The following is a 23,804-nucleotide window of genomic DNA, read 5'->3' on the forward strand; positions in this document are numbered from 1 at the left end:
AACGACTGCATTTTACAATAATATTATTATAAAATGCATTAAAATAAAGTAAAAAAAATGTACATTTCAAAGGAAATATACATTTTCAACTAACAAGTAAGTAGGTTACCTTAAAACAGCCAACGAAAAAAAAGCTTAAACAAACAACAATTACTGGTTTTATTTAAACCACAAGTTTAAAATTATATTAAATATAACTAAAGCAAAGTTTAAAAGATCAACGGGTGTAAACCTTTAGGTTTAAACTATTTTTCTAATAATTAAGTGTTTATAAAAAAAATTTTCAAAAAATTTTTCTCATTTCCTGTTTAAGAAAACAAGTGATCTTTTTCTTTTACAATAAAATGATAATCAACAAAAGAAAATTATTAAAATTCAATCAAGCCACAAATTATTTATTGTTTAGAAAAACGCAAAATGACCATTATCTTTTAACAATTTTATCTAGATCAACATATGTTTAAACTACATACAAAACAAAAAAAAAAAAGAGTCTAAATTACATATAAATTATAATGCTCTTGTAGCTTAAAGCTAAAATTAAGGTAAAATAGATACTGACAAATCAATTAAATAAATGTTTACATATTTTTTTTTGTTTTGTTTTGTATATGCAGCTTTTTTTCGTAATTTTTTTTTGTCCAAAGAGAAAAAAAAAAACAGAAACCAACAAACTATAATCAAGTAACTTAAAACCCATAACATTCTCTGAGGTTGTTGAAGTTTGTTAAGTTGTTACAGGGTGTGAGTAAATTTAAAGGGACATAGACAAATTTGCACTTAAGACTTCATAAGCAAAACTATAACAGCAAGATCACTGGATGAGAAATGTATACATGATCACCCGTCACGTACTGACTATTTAGATTACCAGAGCTTTTATATTAAAGTTGTTAAGATTTCAAAAAGAGATCGTTTCTAAAGAGATCATTTCTAACCTGGCCTCCGGTAGGTTAGTGGTTAGTGTTCTAGTCTCTTAGACCGGAGGTGGTGGGTTCGATTCCCACCTGAGGCACTGGTTAAGGAGCGCACAACAGGCCCGATAGATGTCTAGGTTTATTTCTTCGGATATGATGTATATACATCCTCCTTTCCAACTAACTAACTAACTAAAGCTCACATTTTCAAATTGAAAGAAAAGCTTTTCAAAAAGTTATAAGCTAAAATAAAAGAATGTTATTTATCATAGATCCCTTTAAATTTGATCATACCCTGTTACTACACAGCAGACAAACTCTAGGCTAGAAAAAAAGTATTTTAGCAAATTTAAAGGGACAAATTTGCAAAAATATAACAGCTAGATCACTGAATTAGAAAGAAACGTACTGACTATTTACATTACCAGAGCTTTTATATAAAGCTTTCAATTAAAGTTGTTAAGATTACAAAAAATGATCATATATAAAGCTCACATTATCAAGTTGAAAGAAAAGCTTTTCAAAAAGTTTTAAGATAAAATTTCCAAATTGTATTTATCATAGATCCCTTTAAATTTGACCATACCCTGTTACTACACAGCAGAGAAACTCTAGGCTAGAAAAAAAAAGTATTTTAAAAGATCAAGTCAAAGTATTTGTTTAAGCTGGGTGGAAAGCAACAAAAACAACAAAATAAAGCTATAAAAAACCAACATAAGCTAGAAAAGTAAACAAAAAACCAAACAACAACCAACGATCGCCAGAAAAAAAACTTGAATAAAATGATCACCAGTGGAGAGGAAAATTGCATTCGTGAGTTTGTTTTTTGCTAAAGCTGTTTTTTGTCTACTCAACTCCCTACTCTATATTTTAGTGTAGAGTTTTTTGTATAACAAGTAACAAACGGCACGCATGTTGTTGAAATAATGTAGATGAATTTCTAAAGCCAACACCGTACACCGTGGTAAACTAAACTAAAGCTTAAAGGCAATAACCTCAGTTAGAGTAGATATTAAAATTTTAGTGCAGAAAGAAAAGCAATTTAATTTCAATTCGTTTGTTTATGGCTCAAAATAGCAAAACTAATAATTGCACGCATTTTTTATTTTTGTACATTTTTCTAAAAAGGCAGTTTCTAAATAAAAACTGGCAGTTATAATAGTTTCAATTTGCTAAAGGAAAAAAAAACTAAACATAAAAACAATTATCTGTTGCTTAAACTAGATCTTCAGACTCCCACAGTGCTACAAAGAAAAAAAATCTCTCATGGTGGATCATTTTCAGTTTATTGAAGTTTCTACTCTTTACACATGTTAAACTTTGAAATGACGTTGTATTAAAAATATGACATTAAATTTAAAAAAACCCCATATATTGCGATCGTATATATATTTCCTAGTACAAAACATATTTGCAGTTAAATTAATTTTAATTTGTGTTTCAGACTCTTGCTGACTTTATATGATTAAATATGCAAAATGCGTAAGACAAGACAAAAAGGATTGGGGCATGATAATAATGATTCGTTATGGTTTGTTCATACATACATACTACTTATATGAATAGTTGTTGTTAATGTCAATTTTTATGTGTATAAACGATCACCACGGTTTTTTTCTCGTAATTTTATTTCTGTATGAGAATTTTTAGTTGTTTTTATTAGAGTTCATTGGCAAAAAAAAAAACTGCTTAAGAAAAAATAAGAAAGGAAATGTCAATCATAATTTTTTTAAATAAAAACTAAAAAATATTTGCAATAAAACAAACGACTGAACAAAATTTATGGTTAAATTATTGATCGTTAAGAAATGACTTATTAGGAATTTTAATTTATAAGAAAAATTATATTAGAATTGAAAGCTAAACAAGTAACTAATATAATATAATGTTAAGTAAATTATGTAAATTCTAAGAATATGGTAATAAAAAAAGTGTTAAGAAATAAATGGCAAAAGGTGTTTGTTGTTTAGTAAATTAATGTGTGGGTTTTTTATTTAAAAAGAAAAATGATTTTATTCGAGCCTTAATTGTTTTAATAAAAATGTAACTGAAAGATTTTAACTTAGCTACCACGAAGCTTTCATTAGAAATTAAGAACTTTTCAAATACTGTAAACAATATGAAGCTTTAATGTCAAAATAAGAACGATTTGAAGTCAAGTTCAACTTTTGAATTAAAGCATATCTGAAATCTTTAATATTTGAATTAAAATTAAAAGCTCTAACAAACTTATAGCTTTGATGTCAAATTAAGAATGATTTCAATTCATACTCGACTTTTGAAATATTAAATATTTAGTAGACTAATTTTATATTGGGTTTGTGCTGATGTTTGTAACGCACAATAATATTAGTCCTATACCCTCATTAAAGTATACCAATCGGCTTAGAACCATTTTCTGAGTCGATTTAGCTATGTCCGTCCATGTAAACCTTGTAATCAAACTACAGGTCGCAATTTTGAAGATAATTCAATTAAATTTGGTACATGATCTTCTATTGTCACAGGGACGAAGCCTATTGAAAATGGTTAAGATCGGTCCATTATTTTATCTAGCCCCCATACAACTGAACCTCCGAATAGGGCTTGTAAACCTTGTAATCAAACTACAGATCGCAATTTTGAAGATAATTCAATTAAATTTGGCACACGATCTTCTATTAAAAGTGGTTAACATCGGTCTATTAATTCACCCAGCCCTCATACAACTAAACCCCCGAATAGGGCTTGTAAACTTTGTAATCAAACTACAGGTAGCAATTTTGAAGATAATTCAATGAAATTTGGCACACGATCTTCTATGGTATCGGAGACGAAGCTTATTGAAAATGGTTAACATCGGTTCATTATTTCACCTAGCCCCCATACAACTGAACCCGCTGAATAAGGGCTTTCAAGTTCATAATTATGTTTAATATACTCGCAAAAGCTGCAAAACCAAGTTCTATACTAGCCTTGATTTTATAGTTATAGGATCTCATTTGACCATAGCCCCTATACAAAGCCCCCTTCAAAATTTGACTTAAATGTTCACAATAAATGGCTTAAGTATAATTCAAGGCAAGGTACAATTCAACTTAAATGCTTTATTATGAAAACTAAATCACATTTTAATTTTGTAACAGGTGTAGGCTATTATATGGTCGGCCTCTCCCAACTATAATTTCTTACTGGTTTTAAAATTTGATTTTGTTTCTTTATAAAATAAACACAAATTTATGATAAAAAAATTTAAAACTTTTAAATTTAAATCTTATGTATTTGCAACTAAAAACAATGACAATATTTTTTTCAACTTTTTTTTCAACTTTTTTTTTCAACAAAATGTTATATTGTTTACATAAAACAATAACAATTAATTAAATTTATTTTTTTTTTAATAAATAAATTTAATTTTTTGTTTATTTAACTAAACATTAAACTCAATTATAAGCATAATAAAAAAAATTTTTTTGAACAAAAAAGACTAAAATTGCTGGCATAAATCATAAAAAAAGTATATATAAAAGAGTTTTAGACTAAACTAAACAAATATTAAATTTAGTAATTACAAAATAAAAAATATATGAATAAACAATTAAAAATAATATTGCTAAACTATTTTAATGCTTATTTAAATAGCTAAAATATTGACCCAAGTCATTATTTACTTGACCAAAAGTTAAGCGCGCTTTTTTTTAATTTTTTTTCAAATTTAAATTTTTCCATTTATGGCTATATTTTTATAAAATTTTATATATGTTTGAAGTATGAAAGGAAAAAAAAAACTTAAATAGAAAAACTAAAAACTCAATTCAATATTTATTTAAAAAAAAAACAATGAACGATTATAAACTACTGAAACTCATACTGGTTGATGATGATAGTGACTGTTGGCTGCTATAAACTATAAACTGTGATATGATTGACATATTTGGTTAGTTTTATGGCAATTTTTCTATATTTGTATGAATAAATGTGACGATGAAGAGAACTGTGTAAAAATAAACAAATATTCCCATATTTTATGACCATATATCCCCGTACAGAAGAAAAAAAAAAAAGAGTTGATTTGAAACTGGGGTTCGATTTTATTTATTATTTTCTGCTGGTAAATATTTATTTTACTTGAAATCAACCTAAATAAATATATAAAAATTGACATTTTTAGTTGCTTTTTGGTTGCCATAAGAAAACCAAAAAAAGATAACATTAGCAGAAGCTGATGAAAGTTAAATAAATTATAAAAAGACAAAAAATTGTTAATAATAAAACATTTAAACTCAATTAAATATTGTTAAACAAATAACAGATAAGTTTCAAAATATTATTTATGATCAGTGAAAAATTGTAGTTTTATCAAAGGTTTTCATTTGGAAAATTTGAAATGATAATTTATAGAGCTGGGGGTTATAAAATTTTATGACTTTTGTTTTGTTAAAAGGTAGAGGAAAAAAAGTTTTATTTTTTGAGGCTTTTTTATCAAAGTTTTATCACAATTTTTCAGAATTTATGAGTTTTTGTGGAAATATGTTCGCATTTTCATTGTTTTATTTTTCACAATACTTCTGTGTGGTGTTTGTTGTTAAAAGTGGTAATACAACCCCTAAACAGGGTATTGATTTTCTAGAGTTTAATGTATTTTTACTTTTTGCTGTTGTTGTTGTTGTTTATTTGCAACAATTCTATAAAACACAACAAAAAGTAATATAGTAAAACGAAATGATTTTCAACAACTTTTAACTACTATAGTCGTTTATATATGTATATATTTTTTGCGGATTTTATAGCCCTAGTCATATTACGTCGGGGAATGTTATGGCTTTTTTTTGTCAAACATTAACTTTAGCTACATACATACAGCTTATTTATTTCAAAAATACACTAACTCAAAAAATGAAATTTGAAGAAAAATCCTTTTAAATGTTTTAACGTATTTTACTATTCTTTAGATAACTTTTAAACAAATCATAAGATTGAAACAACAAACCAGTTATATTTAACTGGATTTATATGTTTCTAATTTGAAATAAAACCAATTCAAATTTATAACAAAATAACATTTTAAAAAGTATCTAAAGGCCTTATTCATCAAAAATTTTGTTATTTTATAAAGAGTTTATAAATCAAATTTTGTACGAAAAATTTCTTTTATAAACCTTTTATAAAATAAGAACTTGTTTTATGATTAAGGCTGATGTCAGAGTACCTGCTACAAGCAATGCAAAGCTTTGCGCTTCAAACCTTTCCTTGTATTTTCCTATGTGTCATGTCAGAGTGAAAGCGATGCTTGATGCAGCAGGCACTCTGACATCAGCCTAAGGCAGTAAAACTATATAAAACGTCCTAAGTATGCCTTAAACAAGTCACTTTCAAATACATATTCCTAATTTTGACTTATGACACTTTTAAAGTTAATAAGCAATCTGCACAAAGCTACAAACATTTGTTAGTTTTTTGCGCTAAAAAGCATGAGTAACAAAGATGTTAATGAGCATTTGATATTTTTGTGTACAAAATTTAATTACCCACGCAAATGTTGACAACACTTGATGTTAAATCGTAATTGTACCATAAAATGAGATGTTGAACAAACATTAAAAAATACATATATATGAAACATTTTCAGTAATGACATCGTTTTTTTTCTACTCTAGCTTTACGTCTGCTTGTCATTATTTTTTTGCTAAAGAAACATTTAAAACATGTTAAACTTTGTCATAATTTTTTTTGGTTGCTTTAGTATATGGTACTTTTTCTTGTTAGGTTTTTGAGCTGTGTATAGTCATTATTATGTCGATTTTTATGATGGTAGTAATAACCCCAAAATGTTGCTAAAGTCACGTGCAGATCATAATCTTTTACATGTTCATACTACTTCATAAATAGATGTTTTTCTTCATCTTCTACCTCGCTGGTATATGTTATAATAAGCATATGTAAAAAAAAATTAAAGAAAACATATTAATATTTAAGTCTGTCCCTATATTTAGTTGAAGGTATATACAATTTGAAAAGTTAAAATTTTTATGCCTTCAAACCATCAGTTTTACTTTTACTACTTTTTTGTGTTATTTTGTTATTTTCACAAAAAAGTTGAAAAAAATCTTCTTTCAGTTTAACTCTTCGTTTCTTGTTAACTTAACAAAAGACATTCTATAATCCTTCTATTCAAATGTCAGACTAAGTCTTTTGTCTACAATTTTTGTTAGTTACAAGACACATGTAGTTTCTGTTTTTTTGTAAACCTACCTTTTGATAGCAACTTTGGCGGCATCTAAATAGATCCTTCGATCCAACTGCCTGGGCAGATATAAATCCAAATAAAGTAATGGCGGTAAATGCCATAAGATGGGTATTGATATTTTTACAGCACAACATTTTGGTTTTTTTTATTTGTTTAATAACTTTTATTTTCTTGCAACTATTTAATTTTTATAAATAAAAATTATAATTTTTTTTTAAACCTTTTTTTCACAGATTTTTAATTTTTTTTATAATTTTAATAAGGTTTTTCTTTATTTATACCACTTTTCTTTTAGGCTTTTAATAAATTTCCATATGTTTTATTTTCAAATAATTTTTCATATCTTTTGGTTCATTACACGTAAATATTTTTCGTTCTTGTTTTCAACGTAAATTTTTCGTTTCTGTTTTTTTTCTCTATTACAAGTATTTTTGAGAAAATTTCGTTTTTCTGTTTAACAAATAACAAAAAAAATTATGTTCTACCGTTTACACGACATTTATCCACAAAGACTTATTGAATACTAAATTTTTGTAACTCAAAGACAAAACATTTTAACATTATGTTGAAGTTGTTTTTCTTTCATAGACAATGCAACCAAAATTTTTGATAAGCAACTTCGAACCTTTGAAATCAAACAACCTCAAACTTGTTTACAACCATCCATCCATCCATATGTCTTTGTTAAGGTTAGGTACAGTAATTTAAAGGAAAATAAAGATAATATTTAGCGGATGAACAGAAAAATGTTTGAGCTACAAGAAATTGTTGCAAGTGAATTTATAGAGCCAACAACATGAATTATTGTTGTAAAGAGACAAAGAAGCAATAATGGCCGGCTGTTTTAATAGAAGATCATCTTTTAAAGCTGTATAGAAAAAAAAGAAACAGAAAACTAAATTTATTATTAAACTGTAATGGCAAAAAGATAAAAGTTAAAGGTTCGAACATGCAACCTAAAGAGTTTGAAGTGTTGCGAGAAAAAAACATTATAAAAATTAAAAGTGCATGAGAATAAATATGGTTAAATTTAAAGAGGGAAAATGAGTGCAAAAATTTAATTTTGGAATCAATTTCTTTTTCAAATAAGATTTTTAAAATTTTGTTCAATATTTATTTCAAAACACGAAAAATTTTTTAACAACACACAACTTTAATTTTTTAAAACCTAAAATTTTAGAATAACAGAATTAGAATAAAATTTAATCCCCTTAGAGCAAACTAGACAAAGGTAGGGCCTGACCAATTTTTCTACGAGAACGATGAATCCGTTAATAATTAACAATAAATTTTAATTTACAAGAAAAACCGGGAAAATTTTAATTCCAAACATTGAGATTAAAAAATGCTATTATGATTTTTAAAATCCCCATTTCAAGAACTTTAAATATCCCACTTAATTGTTCAAGTTGTAAGTGCATAAAATACGAATACCATTCTTAACATTTGCAGTAATTTTGCTTAAATTGTGAATTTTTTAAATTCCAAGTTGTAACATGTTGCATTTGGGGTTGCTTTAAAGCTTTTTTTTGCTATTATTTATAATAAAATACAAAAAATAAAGCACGTGTAATTGTACAATACTTGGAAGTAATACGCAAGCGTTAGAAAATGTAAATAGAACAAGTTTTAAGATGGAAGTAATTAGAGAAGCACCTAAAAATGTTAAATAAAACAAAAGAAAAAGAAATTCAAACAAAATAAAACATAAACATAAGTCAAGTCTTTTGTTGTATACAAAAAATACAAACGACAACAAAAAGTAAACATAAATCTGCAGAGCAACACAAAATAATAACCAACATCGAACCTCAAGTAAGCAAAAAGTATCTTAAAGATACAAGCACGACAAACAGCTAAAACCTAAAAAAATCACTATAAACAAAACTTGACTATAGACAACAACGAACATTCAAACTGGTTACAAGCAAACAATAACTTCAAACAATATAAAAATCAAACCACAAGATACCAGATACAATTTGTTAAGTTGCAAACACAACCAAATGTATCTGAAAGATACAAAAAACATCAAACTCTAGTACTTTACGTAGGTTGCAAACTCTGCACAACCCTATAAAACTATAGAAATTGTTTAACTTATTGCCAAGCAATAAACAACTCAAACATGTTGCCTGCCAACACAAAGTGTGCGATTTCGAATGGTTTATGAAAGGGGAAAATTTAATTTCGAAAAGCGTTTATACCAAATGTTGTAGCAACAACATATTGAAAACTTTAAAAAACATGTTGGAAATCAATTCCTCACAAATAGATTTTTACCATCATATTCCTTAAAATTATACTTATAAAGTTTGAAGGTCATTTAAAAAGATACCCAAAGAAAACATAACAACCTTAAATTTTCAACTATTACTCTTCCAACACTTGTATGAAAAGCAGCAGACTGACAATTTTGTAAATATGTAAGTAATAAGTAAGTACGTCTAACATAATCTAAAAATATGTTTGGCAAAAAAATGTTTCAAAAAAACGCCTACAACTCTCAACTTGTTCTTATCCAAAAAACACACAACATACCATAAGCACCAAGCAATGACATTCGAGAAATCCCAAATATATAGAAGAAATACTAGCACATATGTTAGACAAATTTTTGTTGTTTTTTTAATTTTAGGCGTCTCTAACAGTTGTAAAAACAATAACAAAAAGACGACTATTTTATGCAATTGTTTTTAGTATAAAGCCAAATAAGGCGGTATTCTATACCTGTTTTCTTCAAATTCATCAACTGCAATTTTGGGACTGACACATTCGTAAAGAAAACCAAATAAATACTTACTTAATATGGTATAAAGACCTTAAGGCATTTCCCAAAACTAAAAATAAAAAAACACCAAACTACCTGCTTGCTATCATCTAGAACTCTTGCTTAAAAGATCGCTGTAAAAAGATACTCATTAAGCCGTATTTGTTTTATTGTGTGATCAGAGTAGATCAGTCAAATTCATAGAATTGTTTATGTTAGTCTTTTTTACGTAAATTCTTTAGGATTTTTTAAATGTTTTGCAATTTTTTTCTTTACTATCGCAAATTTATGTAATAGCATTTTAAGTAGGATTTTAACAGGAATTTCATTTTATTACTAACTCACTAATTATCTGAGAACAAGAAAATATGAATTAAGGTGAGGAAAAGGTAATATGATGATTTAAGGATTTGTCAACACTACTACTTTAGGGTATGAGTTTTTAAAACTAATGAAATTGGAAATAATATTTTAAAGCAGAACTGTGAAATTATTTCTTGTCCATATGTGGAGAGTTTCTTAGAAACAAGTTGTTTTTAACACATACATACATTATATATTTAATACTTTACTGAAATATGATCCATATGTTGCCAGAAATTTTCGAAACCGTTAACAATTGCTAATACTTTGCATAAATTTATATTTTACATCTTACAAAATTTTAAAAATAGGTAAATATTCAAGTCAGCACAGTACAGTACATTATAAAATTTTTAAATATTTATTTGGCTCTTTTTATATAATAATGTTTTTAATAGTTAAATTGAAGCATAGAAGCGAATAAGAAATGCATTTTGACCGTTTTGGTCAAAATGCATTTCTTGACATAATAGCGTTCAACTATTCATAAAAGAATACGTTGAAAACTTCGAAAAACCGTTAAAATAATTCGCTTTCAAACTTCAATTTTATGGTTTTATTTATTAATTTAATTAAAAAATTGTTTGTATTTTAATGCCTTTTTTGAAAAAAATCATATTAGTACCACTGAAGAATAAGAGGAATACTTTTCAAATTAATAATTTATTTAATTAGACTGCAAAAAGCTTTTAATTTAGTAGTCTATATGTAGACTAGACTAGTCGAAATTGTTTGTGCTTTTCGTATTGCTAGTGCTGAGTGCTCTATGTGTATTAAAACACACAGCTTATAGCTACAAGCTTATAAAAAAACTAATGAGCATAAACCGCATATGGCTTAGGCACCCTTGGGCTAGACTATAGACTATTTACTAGACTATAGACTAGACTATAGTAATAGTCTAGTCTATAGTCTAGTCTATAGTCTAGTCTATAGTCTAGTCTATAGTCTAGTCTATAGTCTAGTCTATAGTCTAGTCTGTAGTCTAGTCTATAGTCTAGTCTATAGTCTAGTCTATAGTCTAGCCTATAGTCTAGTCTATAGTCTAGTCTATAGTCTAGTCTATAGTCTAGTCTATAGTCTAGTCTAGTCTAGTCTATAGTCTAGTCTATAGTCTAGTCTATAGTCTAGTCTATAGTCTAGTTTATAGTCTAGTCTATAGTCTAGTCTATAGCCTAGTCTTTAGTCTAGTCTATAGTCTAGTCTATAGTCTAGTCTATAGTCTAGTCTATCTATAGACTATAGTCTAGTCTTTCTATAGACTAGACTATAGATTAGACTATAGAGTAGACTATAGAGTAGACTATAGACTAGACTATAGACAGGACTATAGACTAGAATATAGACTAGACTGTAAACTAGACTATAGACTAGACTATAGACTAGAATATAGACTAGACTGTAAACTAGACTATAGACTAGACTATAGACTAGGCTATAGAATAGACTATAGACTAGACTATAGACTAGACTATAGACTAGAATATAGACTAGACTGTAAACTAGACTATAGACTAGACCATAGACTAGACTAGACTATAGACTAGACTATAGACTAGGCTATAGAATAGACTATAGACTAGACTATAGACTAGTTTACATTCTAGTCTATAGTCTAGTCTATAGTCTTGTCTATAGTCTAGTCTATAGTCTAGTTTACAGTCTAGTCTATAGTCTAGTCTATAGTCTTGTCTATAGTCTAGTCTATAGTCTACTCTATAGTCTAATCTAGTCTTTCTATAGACTAGACTATAGACTAGACTATAGACTAGACTATAGACTAGACTATAGACTAGACTATAGACTAGACTATAGACTAGACTATAGACTAGACTATAGACTAGACTATAGACTAGACTATAGACTAGACTATAGACTAGACTATAGACTAGACTATAGACTAGACTATAGACTAGACTATAGACTAGACTATAGACTAGACTACACTATAGACTAGACTATAGACTAGACTAGACTAGACTAGACTATAGACTAGACTATAGACTAGACTAGACTATAGACTAGACTATAGACTAGACTATAGACTAGACTATAGACTAGACTATAGACTAGACTATAGACTAGACTATAGACTAGACTATAGACTAGACTATAGACTAGACTATAGACTAGACTATAGACTAGACTATAGACTAGACTATAGACTAGACTATAGACTAGACTATAGACTAGACTATAGACTAGACTATAGACTAGACTATAGACTAGACTATAGACTAGACTATAGACTAGACTATAGACTAGACTATAGACTAGACTATAGACTAGACTACTAGACTATAGACTAGACTATAGACTAGACTATAGACTAGACTATAGGACTAGACTATAGACTAGACTATAAACTAGACTATAGACTAGACTATAGACTAGACTGTAGACTAGATTATAGACTAGACTATAGACTAGACTATAGACTAGACTATAGACTAGACTATAGACTAGACTATAGACTAGACTATAGACTAGATTAAAGACTAGACTATAGACTAGACTATAGACTAGACTATAGACTAGACTATAGACTAGACTATAGAATGGAATAAAGTCTAGCCTATAGCCTAGACTAGTCGCAGTTGTCTTTGCATTTCGTATTGCTAGTGCTGACTGCTCTATTTGTATTAAAACACACTGCTTATAGCTAAGAGCTTATAAAAAAGCAATGGGCATCAATCGCATACGGCTTTAGCACCCTTGGACTAGAATATATACTAGAGTATAGACTATAGTATAGAGTAGACTAGACTATAGACTATACTATAGGTAGAGCAAAATAGCTCCCAAAAGAATAGAATAGAATAGAATAGAATAGAATAGAATAGAATAGAATAGAATAGAATAGAATAGAATAGAATAGAATAGAATAGAATAGAATAGAATAGAATAGAATAGAATAGAATAGAATAGAATAGAATAGAATAGAATAGAATAGAATAGAATAGAATAGAATAGAATAGAATAGAATAGAATAGAATAGAATAGAATAGAATAGAATAGAATAGAATAGAATAGAATAGAATAGAATAGAATAGAATAGAATAGAATAGAATAGAATAGAATAGAATAGAATAGAATAGAATAGAATAGAATAGAATAGAATAGAATAGAATAGAATAGAATAGAATAGAATAGAATAGAATAGAATAGAATAGAATAGAATAGAATAGAATAGAATAGAATAGAATGGAATAGAATAGAATAGAATAGAATAGAATAGAATTTGACTGTAGATTGACTATAAATTTGACTAGATTTGACTTTAGATTTGACTATAGATTTGAATATAGATTTGACTATAGATTTAACTATAGATTTGACTATAGATTTGACTATAGATTTGACTATAGATTTGACTATAGATTTGACTATAGATTTGACTATAGATTTGACTATAGATTTGACTATAGATTTGACTATAGATTTGACTATAGATTTGACTATAGATTTGACTATAGATTTGACTATAGATTTGACTATAGATTTGACTATAGATTTGACTATAGATTTGACTATAGATTTGACTATAGATTTGACTATAGATTTGACTATAGATTTGACTATAGATTTGACTATAGTTTTAGACTATAGACTATAGACTGTAGACTATAGACTATAGACTGTAGACTATAGACTATAGACTAGACTATAGACTAGACTAGACTAGACTAGACTAGACTATAGACTAGACTATAGACTAGACTATAGACTAGACTATAGACTAGACTATAGACTAGACTATAGACTAGACTATAGACTAGACTATAGACTAGACTATAGACTAGACTATAGACTAGACTATAGACTAGAATAGACTAGACTATAGACTAGACTATAGACTAGACTATAGACTAGACTATAGACTAGACTATAGACTAGACTATAGACTAGACTAAGACTAGACTATAGACTAGACTATAGCTAGACTATAGACTAGACTATAGACTAGACTATAGACTAGACTATAGACTAGACTATAGACTAGACTATAGACTAGACTATAGACTAGACTATAGATTCGACTATAGACTAGACTATAGACTAGACTATAGACTAGACTATAGACTAGACTATAGACTAGACTATAGACTAGACTATAGACTAGACTATAGACTAGACTATAGACTAGACTATAGACTAGACTATAGACTAGACTATAGACTAGACTATAGACTAGACTATAGACTAGACTATAGACTAGACTATAGACTAGACTATAGACTAGACTATAGACTAGACTATAGACCAGACTAGACTATAGACTAGACTATAGACTAGACTATAGACTAGACTATAGACTAGACTGTAGACTAGACTGTAGACTAGACTATAGACTAGACTATAGACTAGACTATAGACTAGACTATAGACTAGACTAGACTAGACTAGACTAGACTATAGACTAGACTATAGACTAGACTATAGACTAGACTATAGACTAGACTATAGACTAGACTATAGACTAGACTATAGACTAGACTATAGACTAGACTATAGACTAGACTATAGACTAGACTATAGACTAGACTATAGACTAGACTATAGACTAGACTATAGACTAGACTATAGACTAGACTATAGACTAGACTATAGACTAGACTATAGACTAGACTATAGACTAGACTATAGACTAGACTATAGACTAGACTATAGACTAGACTATAGACTAGACTATAGACTAGACTATAGACTAGACTATAGACTAGACTATAGACTAGACTATAGACTAGACTAAGACTAGACTAGGATAGACTAGGACTATAACTAGACTATAGACTAGACTATAGACTAGACTATAGACTAGACTATAAGACTAGGACTATAGACTAGACTCATAGACTAGACTATAGACTAGGACTATAGACTAGACTATAGACTAGACTATAGACTAGACTATAGACTAGACTATAGACTAGACTATAGACTAGACTATAGACTAGACTATAGACTAGGACTATTCGACTAGACTATAGGACTAGGACTATAGACTAAGACTATCGACTAGACTATAGACTAGACTATAGGACTAGAACTATAGACTTAGACTATAGACTAGACTATAGACTAGACTATAGACTAGACTATAGGACTAGAACTATAGACTAGACTATTCAGACTAGGACTATAGACTAGCCTCTAGACTAGACTATTAGACTAGCCTATCGACTTAGACTATTAGACAAGACTCTAGGACTAGGGACTATAGACTAGGATATAGACTAGACTATAGGCTCGACATGACAGCTATAGACTAGACTATAGGCTTAGACTTATAGACTAGACTATTAGACTAGGATCTATAGACTAGACTATAGCAGACATAGACTAGACTATAGACTAGACTATAGACTAGACTATAGACTAGACTATAGACTAGACTATAGACTAGACTATAGACTAGACTATAGACTAGACTATAGACTAGACTATAGACTAGACTATAGACTAGACTATAGACTAGACTATAGACTAGACTATAGACTAGACTATAGACTAGACTATAGACTAGACTATAGACTAGACTATAGACTAGACTATAGACTAGACTTAGACTAGACTATAGACTAGACTATAGACCAGACTACTAGACTAGACTATAGTCTAGACTTTAGACTAGACTATAGACTAGACTATAGACTAGACTTATCGACTAGACTATAGACTAGATTATCGGCTGGACTATAGACTAGACTATAGACCAGACTATAGACTAGACTATGACTCAGACTATAGACTAGACTATAGGACTAGACTATAGACTAGACTATAGACTAGACTATAGACTAGACTATAGACTAGACTATAGACTAGACTAGACTATAGACTAGACTATAGACTAGGACTATAGACGAGACTATATTCTAGACTATAGACTAGAGTATAGACTAGACTATAGACTAGACTAGACTATAGACTAGACTATAGACTAGACTATAGACTAGACTATAGACTATACTATAGACTAGACTATAGACTAGACTATAGACTAGACCATAGACTAGACTAGACTAGACTAGACTAGACTAGACTAGACTAGACTAGACTAGACTAGACTAGACTAGACTAGACTAGACTAGACTAGACTAGACTAGACTAGACTAGACTAGACTAGACTAGACTATAGACTAGACTATAGACTATAGACTAGACTATAGACTATAGACTAGACTATAGACTAGACTGTATTCTAGACTATAGACTAGACTATAGACTAGACTATAGACTAGACTATAGACTAGACTATAGACTAGACTATAGACTAGACTATAGACTAGACTATAGACTAGACTATAGACTAGACTATAGACTAGACTATAGACTAGACTATAGACTAGACTATAGACTAGACTATAGACTAGACTATAGACTAGACTATAGACTGGACTATAGACTAGACTATAGACTAGACTATAGACTAGACTATAGACTAGACTATAGACTACTATAGACTGGACTATAGACTAGACTATAGACTAGACTATAGACTAGACTATAGACTAGACTATAGACTAGACTATAGACTAGACTATAGACTAGACTATAGACTAGACTATAGACTAGACTATAGACTAGACTATAGACCATAGACTAGACTATAGACTAGATTATAGACTAGACTATAGACTAGACTATAGACTAGACTATAGACTAGACTATAGACTAGACTATAGACTAGACTATAGGCTAGACTATAGACTAGACTATAGACTAGACTATAGACTAGACTATAGACTAGACTATAGACTAGACTATAGACTAGACTATAGACTAGACTATGGACTAGACTATAGACTATAGACTAGACTATAGACTAGACTATAGACTAGACTATAGACTAGACTATAGACTAGACTATAGACTAGACTATAGACTAGACTATAGACTAGACTATAGACTAGACTATAGACTAGACTATAGACTAGACTATAGACTAGACTATAGACTAGACTATAGACTAGACTATAGACTAGACTATAGACTAGACTATAGACTAGACTATAGACTAGACTATAGACTAGACTATAGACTAGACTATAGACTAGACTATAGACTAGACTATAGACTAGACTATAGACTAGACTATAGACTAGACTAGACTAGACTATAGACTAGACTATAGACTAGACTATAGACTAGACTATAGACTAGACTATAGACTAGACTATAGACTAGACTATAGACTAGACTATAGACTAGACTATAGACTAGACTATAGACTAGACTATAGACTAGACTATAGACTAGACTATAGACTAGACTATAGAGTAGACTATAGACTAGACTATAGACTAGACTATAGACTAGACTATAGACTAGACTATAGACTAGACTACAGACTAGACTATAGACTAGACTGTAGACTAGACTATAGACTAGACTATAGACTAGACTATAGACTAGACTATAGACTAGACTATAGACTAGACTATAGACTAGACTATAGACTAGACTATAGACTAGACTATAGACTAGACTATAGACTAGACTATAGACTAGACTATAGACTAGACTATAGACTAGACTATAGACTAGACTATAGACTAGACTATAGACTAGACTATAGACTAGACTATAGACTAGACTATAGACTAGACTATAGACTAGACTATAGACTAGACTATAGACTAGACTATAGACTAGACTATAGACTAGACTATAGACTAGACTATAGACTAGACTATAGACTAGACTATAGACTAGACTATAGACTAGACTATAGACTATAGACTAGACTATAGACTAGACTATAGACTAGACTATAGACTAGACTATAGACTAGACTATAGACTAGACTATAGACTAGACTATAGACTAGACTAGACTAGACTAGACTAGACTAGACTAGACTAGACTAGACTAAACTAGACTAGACTAGACTAGACTAGACTATACTAGACTAGACTATAGACTAGACTAGACTATAGACTAGACTATAGACTAGACTATAGACTAGACTATAGACTAGACTATAGACTAGACTATAGACTAGACTATAGACTAGACTATAGACTAGACTATAGACTAGACTATAGACTAGACTAGACTATAGACTATAGACTAGACTAGACTAGACTAGACTAGACTAGACTAGACTAGACTAGACTAGACTAGACTAGACTAGACTAGACTATAGACTAGACTAGACTATAGACTAGACTAGACTATAGACTTGACTATAGACTAGACTATAGACTAGACTAGACTATACTATAGACTAGACTATAGACTAGACTATAGACTAGACTATAGACTAGACTATAGACTAGACTATAGACTAGACTATAGACTAGACTATAGACTAGACTATAGACTAGACTATAGACTAGACTATAGACTAGACTATAGACTAGACTATAGACTAGACTATAGACTAGACTATAGACTAGACTATAGACTAGACTATAGACTAGACTATAGACTAGACTATAGACTAGACTATAGACTAGACTATAGACTAGACTATAGACTAGACTATAGACTAGACTATAGACTAGACTATAGACTAGACTATAGACTAGACTATAGACTAGACTATAGACTAGACTATAGACTAGACTATAGACTAGACTATAGACTAGACTATAGACTAGACTATAGACTAGACTATAGACTAGACTATCTAGACTATAGACTAGACTATAGACTAGACTATAGACTAGACTATAGACTAGACTATAGACTAGACTATAGACTAGACTATAGACTACTATAGACTAGACTATAGACTAGACTATAGACTAGACTATAGACTAGACTATAGACTAGACTATAGACTAGACTATAGACTAGACTATAAACTAGACTATAGACTAGACTATAGACTAGACTATAGACTAGACTAGACTAGACTATAGACTAGACTATAGACTAGACTATAGACTAGACTATAGACTAGACTATAGACTAGACTATAGACTAGACTATAGACTAGACTATAGACTAGACTATAGACTAGACTATAGACTAGACTATAGACTAGACTATAGACTAGACTATAGACTAGACTATAGACTAGACTATAGACTAGACTATAGACTAGACTATAGACTAGACTATAGACTAGACTATAGACTAGACTATAGACTAGACTATAGACTAGACTATAGACTAGACTATAGACTAGACTATAGACTAGACTATAGACTAGACTATAGACTAGACTATAGACTAGACTATAGACTAGACTATAGACTAGACTATAGACTAGACTATAGACTAGACTATAGACTAGACTATAGACTAGACTATAGACTAGACTATAGACTAGACTATAGACTACTATAGACTAGACATAGACTATAGACTAGACTATAGACTAGACTATAGACTAGACTATAGACTAGACTATAGACTAGACTATAGACTAGACTATAGACTAGACTATAGACTAGACTATAGACTAGACTATAGACTAGACTATAGACTAGACTATAGACTAGACTATAGACTAGACTATAGACTAGACTATAGACTAGACTATAGACTAGACTATAGACTAGACTATAGACTAGACTATAGACTAGACTATAGACTAGACTATAGACTAGACTATAGACTAGACTATAGACTAGACTTTAGACTAGACTATAGACTAGACTAAAGACTAGACTATAGACTAGACTATAGACTAGACTATAGACTAGACTGTAGACTAGACTATAGACTAGCTCATAGACTAGACTATAAACTAGACTATAGACTAGATTATAGACTAGACTATAGACTATACTATAGACTATAGACTAGACTAGACTATAGACTAGACTAGACTATAGACTATACTATATACTAGACTAGACTATAGACTAGACTAGACTATAGACTAGACTAGACTAGACTATAGACTAGTCTATAGTCTAGTCTATAGTCTAGTCTATAGTCTAGTCTATAGTCTAGTCTATAGTCTAGTCTATAGTCTAGTCTATAGTCTAGTCTATAGTCTAGTCTATAGTCTAGTCTATAGTCTAGTCTATAGTCTAGTCTATAGTCTAGTCTATAGTCTAGTCTATAGTCTAGTCTATAGTCTAGTCTATAGTCTAGTCTATAGTCTAGTCTATAGTCTAGTCTATAGTCTAGTCTATAGTCTAGTCTATAGTCTAGTCTATAGTCTAGTCTATAGTCTAGTCTATAGTCTAGTCTATAGTCTAGTCTATAGTCTAGTCTATAGTCTAGTCTATAGTCTAGCCTATAGTCTAGTCTATAGTCTAGTCTATAGTCTAGTCTATAGTCTAGTCTATAGTCTAGTCTATAGTCTAGTCTATAGTCTAGTCTATAGTCTAGTCTATAGTCTAGTCTATCTAGTCTATAGTCTAGTCTATAGTCTAGTCTATAGTCTAGTCTATAGTCTAGTCTATAGTCTAGTCTATAGTCTAGTCTATAGTCTAGTCTATAGTCTAGTCTATAGTCTAGTCTATAGTCTAGTCTATAGTCTAGTCTATAGTCTAGTCTATAGTCTAGTCTATAGTCTAGTCTATAGTCTAGTCTATAGTCTAGTCTATAGTCTAGTCTATAGTCTAGTCTATCTAGTCTAGTCTATAGTCTAGTCTAGTCTATAGTCTAGTCTATAGTCTAGTCTATAGTCTAGTCTATAGTCTAGTCTATAGTCTAGTCTATAGTCTAGTCTATAGTCTAGTCTATAGTCTAGTCTATAGTCTAGTCTATAGTCTAGTCTATAGTCTAGTCTATAGTCTAGTCTATAGTCTAGTCTATAGTCTAGTCTATAGTCTAGTCTATAGTCTAGTCTATAGTCTAGTCTATAGTCTAGTCTATAGTCTAGTCTATAGTCTAGTCTATAGTCTAGTCTATAGTCTAGTCTATAGTCTATCTATAGTCTAGTCTATAGTCTAGTCTATAGTCTAGTCTATAGTCTAGTCTATAGTCTAGTCTATAGTCTAGTCTATAGTCTAGTCTATAGTCTAGTCTAGTCTATAGTCTAGTCTATAGTCTAGTCTATAGTCTAGTCTATAGTCTAGTCTATAGTCTAGTCTATAGTCTAGTCTATAGTCTAGTCTATAGTCTAGTCTATAGTCTAGTCTATAGTCTAGTCTATAGTCTAGTCTATAGTCTAGTCTATAGTCTAGTCTATAGTCTAGTCTATAGTCTAGTCTATAGTCTAGTCTATAGTCTAGTCTATAGTCTAGTCTATAGTCTAGTCTATAGTCTAGTCTATAGTCTAGTCTATAGTCTAGTCTATAGTCTAGTCTATAGTCTAGTCTATAGTCTAGTCTATAGTCTAGTCTATAGTCTAGTCTAGTCTAGTCTATAGTCTAGTCTAGTCTATAGTCTAGTCTAGTCTATAGTCTAGTCTATAGTGTAGTCTAGTCTATAGTCTAGTCTATAGTCTAGTCTATAGTCTAGTCTATAGTCTAGTCTATAGTCTAGTCTAGTCTAGTCTATAGTCTAGTCTATAGTCTAGTCTATAGTCTAGTCTAGTCTAGCTATAGTCTAGTATAGTCTAGTCTATAGTCTAGTCTATAGTCTAGTCTATAGTCTAGTCTATAGTCTAGTCTATAGTCTAGTCTATAGTCTAGTCTATAGTCTAGTCTATAGTCTAGTCTATAGTCTAGTCTATAGTCTAGTCTATAGTCTAGTCTATAGTCTAGTCTATAGTCTAGTCTATAGTCTAGTCTATAGTCTAGTCTATAGTCTAGTCTATAGTCTAGTCTAGTCTAGTCTATAGTCTAGTCTATAGTCTAGTCTATAGTCTAGTCTATAGTCTAGTATATAGTCTAGTCTATAGTCTAGTATAGTCTAGTCTATAGTCTAGTCTATAGTCTAGTCTATAGTCTAGTCTATAGTCTAGTCTATAGGTCTAGTCTATAGTCTAGTCTAGTCTATAGTCCTAGTCTATAGTCTAGTCTATAGTCTAGTCTATAGTCTAGTCTATAGTCTAGTCTATATAGTCTAGTCTATAGTCTAGTCTATAGTCATAGTCTATAAGTCTAGTCTATAGTCTAGTCTATAGTCTAGTCTATAGTCTAGTCTATAGTCTAGTCCTATAGTCTAGTCTATAGTCTAGCTAGTCTATAGTCTAGTCTATAGTCTAGTCCTATAGCTAGTCTATAGTCTAGTCTATAGTCTAGTCTATAGTCTAGTCTATAGTCTAGTCTATAGTATAGTCTATAGTCTAGTCTATAGTCTAGTCTATAGTCTAGTCTATAGTCTAGTCTAGTCTATAGTCTAGTCTATAGTCTAGTCTATAGTCTAGTCTAGTCTATAGTCTAGTCTAGTCTATAGTCTAGTCTATAGTCTAGTCTATAGTCTAGTCTATAGTCTAGTCTACAGTCTAGTCTATAGTCTAGTCTATAGTCTAGTCTATAGCCTAGTCTATAGTCTAGTGTAGTCTAGTCTTGTCTAGTCTATATTCTAGTCTATAGTCTAGTCTATAGTCTAGTCTATAGTCTAGTCTATAGTCTAGTCTATAGTCTACTCTATAGTCTAGTCTATAGTCTAGTCTATAGTCTAGTCTATGGTCTTGTCTATAGTCTAGTCTATAGTCTAGTCTATAGTGTAGTCTATAGTCTAGTCTATAGTCTAGTCTATAGTCTAGTCTATAGTCTAGTCTATAGTCTAGTCTATAGTCTAGTCTATAGTCTAGTCTATAGTCTAGTCTATAGTCTAGTCTATGGTCTTGTCTATAGTCTAGTCTATAGTCTAGTCTATAGTGTAGTCTATAGTCTAGTCTATAGTCTAGTCTATAGTCTAGTCTATAGTCTAGTCTATAGTCTAGTCTTTAGTCTAGTCTATAGTCTAGTCTATAGTCTAGTCTATAGTATAGTCTATAGTCAAGTCTATAGTCTAGTCTATAGTCAAGTCTATAGTCTAGTCTATAGTCTAGTCTATGATCTAGTCTATAGTCAAATCTATAGTCTAGTCTATAGTCGAAACTATAGTCGAAATCTATAGTCAAATCTATAGTCAAATCTATAGTCAAATCTATAGTCAAATCTATAGTCAAATCTATAGTCAAATCTATAGTCAAATCTATAGTCAAATCTATTGTCAAATCTATAGTCAAATCTATAGTCAAATCTATAGTCAAATCTATAGTCAAATCTATAGCCAAATCTATAGTCAAATCTATAGTCAAATCTATAGTCAAATCTATAGTCAAATCTATAGTCAAATCTATAGTCAAATCTATAGTCAAATCTATAGTCAAATCTATAGTCAAATCTATAGTCAATCTATAGTCAAATCTATAGTCAAATCTATAGTCAAATCTATAGTCAATCTATAGTCAAATCTATAGTCAAATCTATAGTCAAATCTATAGTCAAATCTATAGTCAAATCTATAGTCAAATCTATAGTCAAATCTATAGTCAAATCTATAGTCAAATCTATAGTCAAATCTATAGTCAAATCTATAGTCAAATCTATAGTCAAATCTATAGTCAAATCTATAGTCAAATCTATAGTCAAATCTATAGTCAAATCTATAGTCAAATCTATAGTCAAATCTATAGTCAAATCTATAGTCAAATTCTATTCTATTCTATTCTATTCTA

At 29.9% G+C, this 23,804-nt stretch overlaps 1 protein-coding gene across 3 annotated transcripts in view; it reads right to left on the reverse strand.

Moving 5' to 3' along the window:
- The window catches only part of LOC119601501, an 81,997-nt gene that overhangs the window by 25,825 nt on the left and 32,368 nt on the right, over positions 1-23,804 (reverse strand). Inside the window, exon 1 of one of the 3 annotated variants that reach the window (XM_037952459.1) lies at positions 7,149-7,697. The exons of 1 other annotated variant lie outside the window; for it this stretch is intronic. In XM_037952459.1, the coding sequence (XP_037808387.1) occupies positions 7,149-7,277 (129 nt within the window). In that variant the 5' untranslated portion in view covers positions 7,278-7,697. Of the gene's footprint in view, positions 1-7,148; positions 7,698-23,804 lie in introns of those variants that run through there. One more of the 3 variants, XM_037952460.1, reaches the window with a different exon arrangement.

Source organism: Lucilia sericata, unplaced genomic scaffold (genome assembly GCF_015586225.1).
Source record: "Lucilia sericata isolate MDLA Ls3-8-SP2 unplaced genomic scaffold, ASM1558622v1 Contig000171F_arrow, whole genome shotgun sequence".
NCBI lineage: Eukaryota > Metazoa > Arthropoda > Insecta > Diptera > Calliphoridae > Lucilia > Lucilia sericata.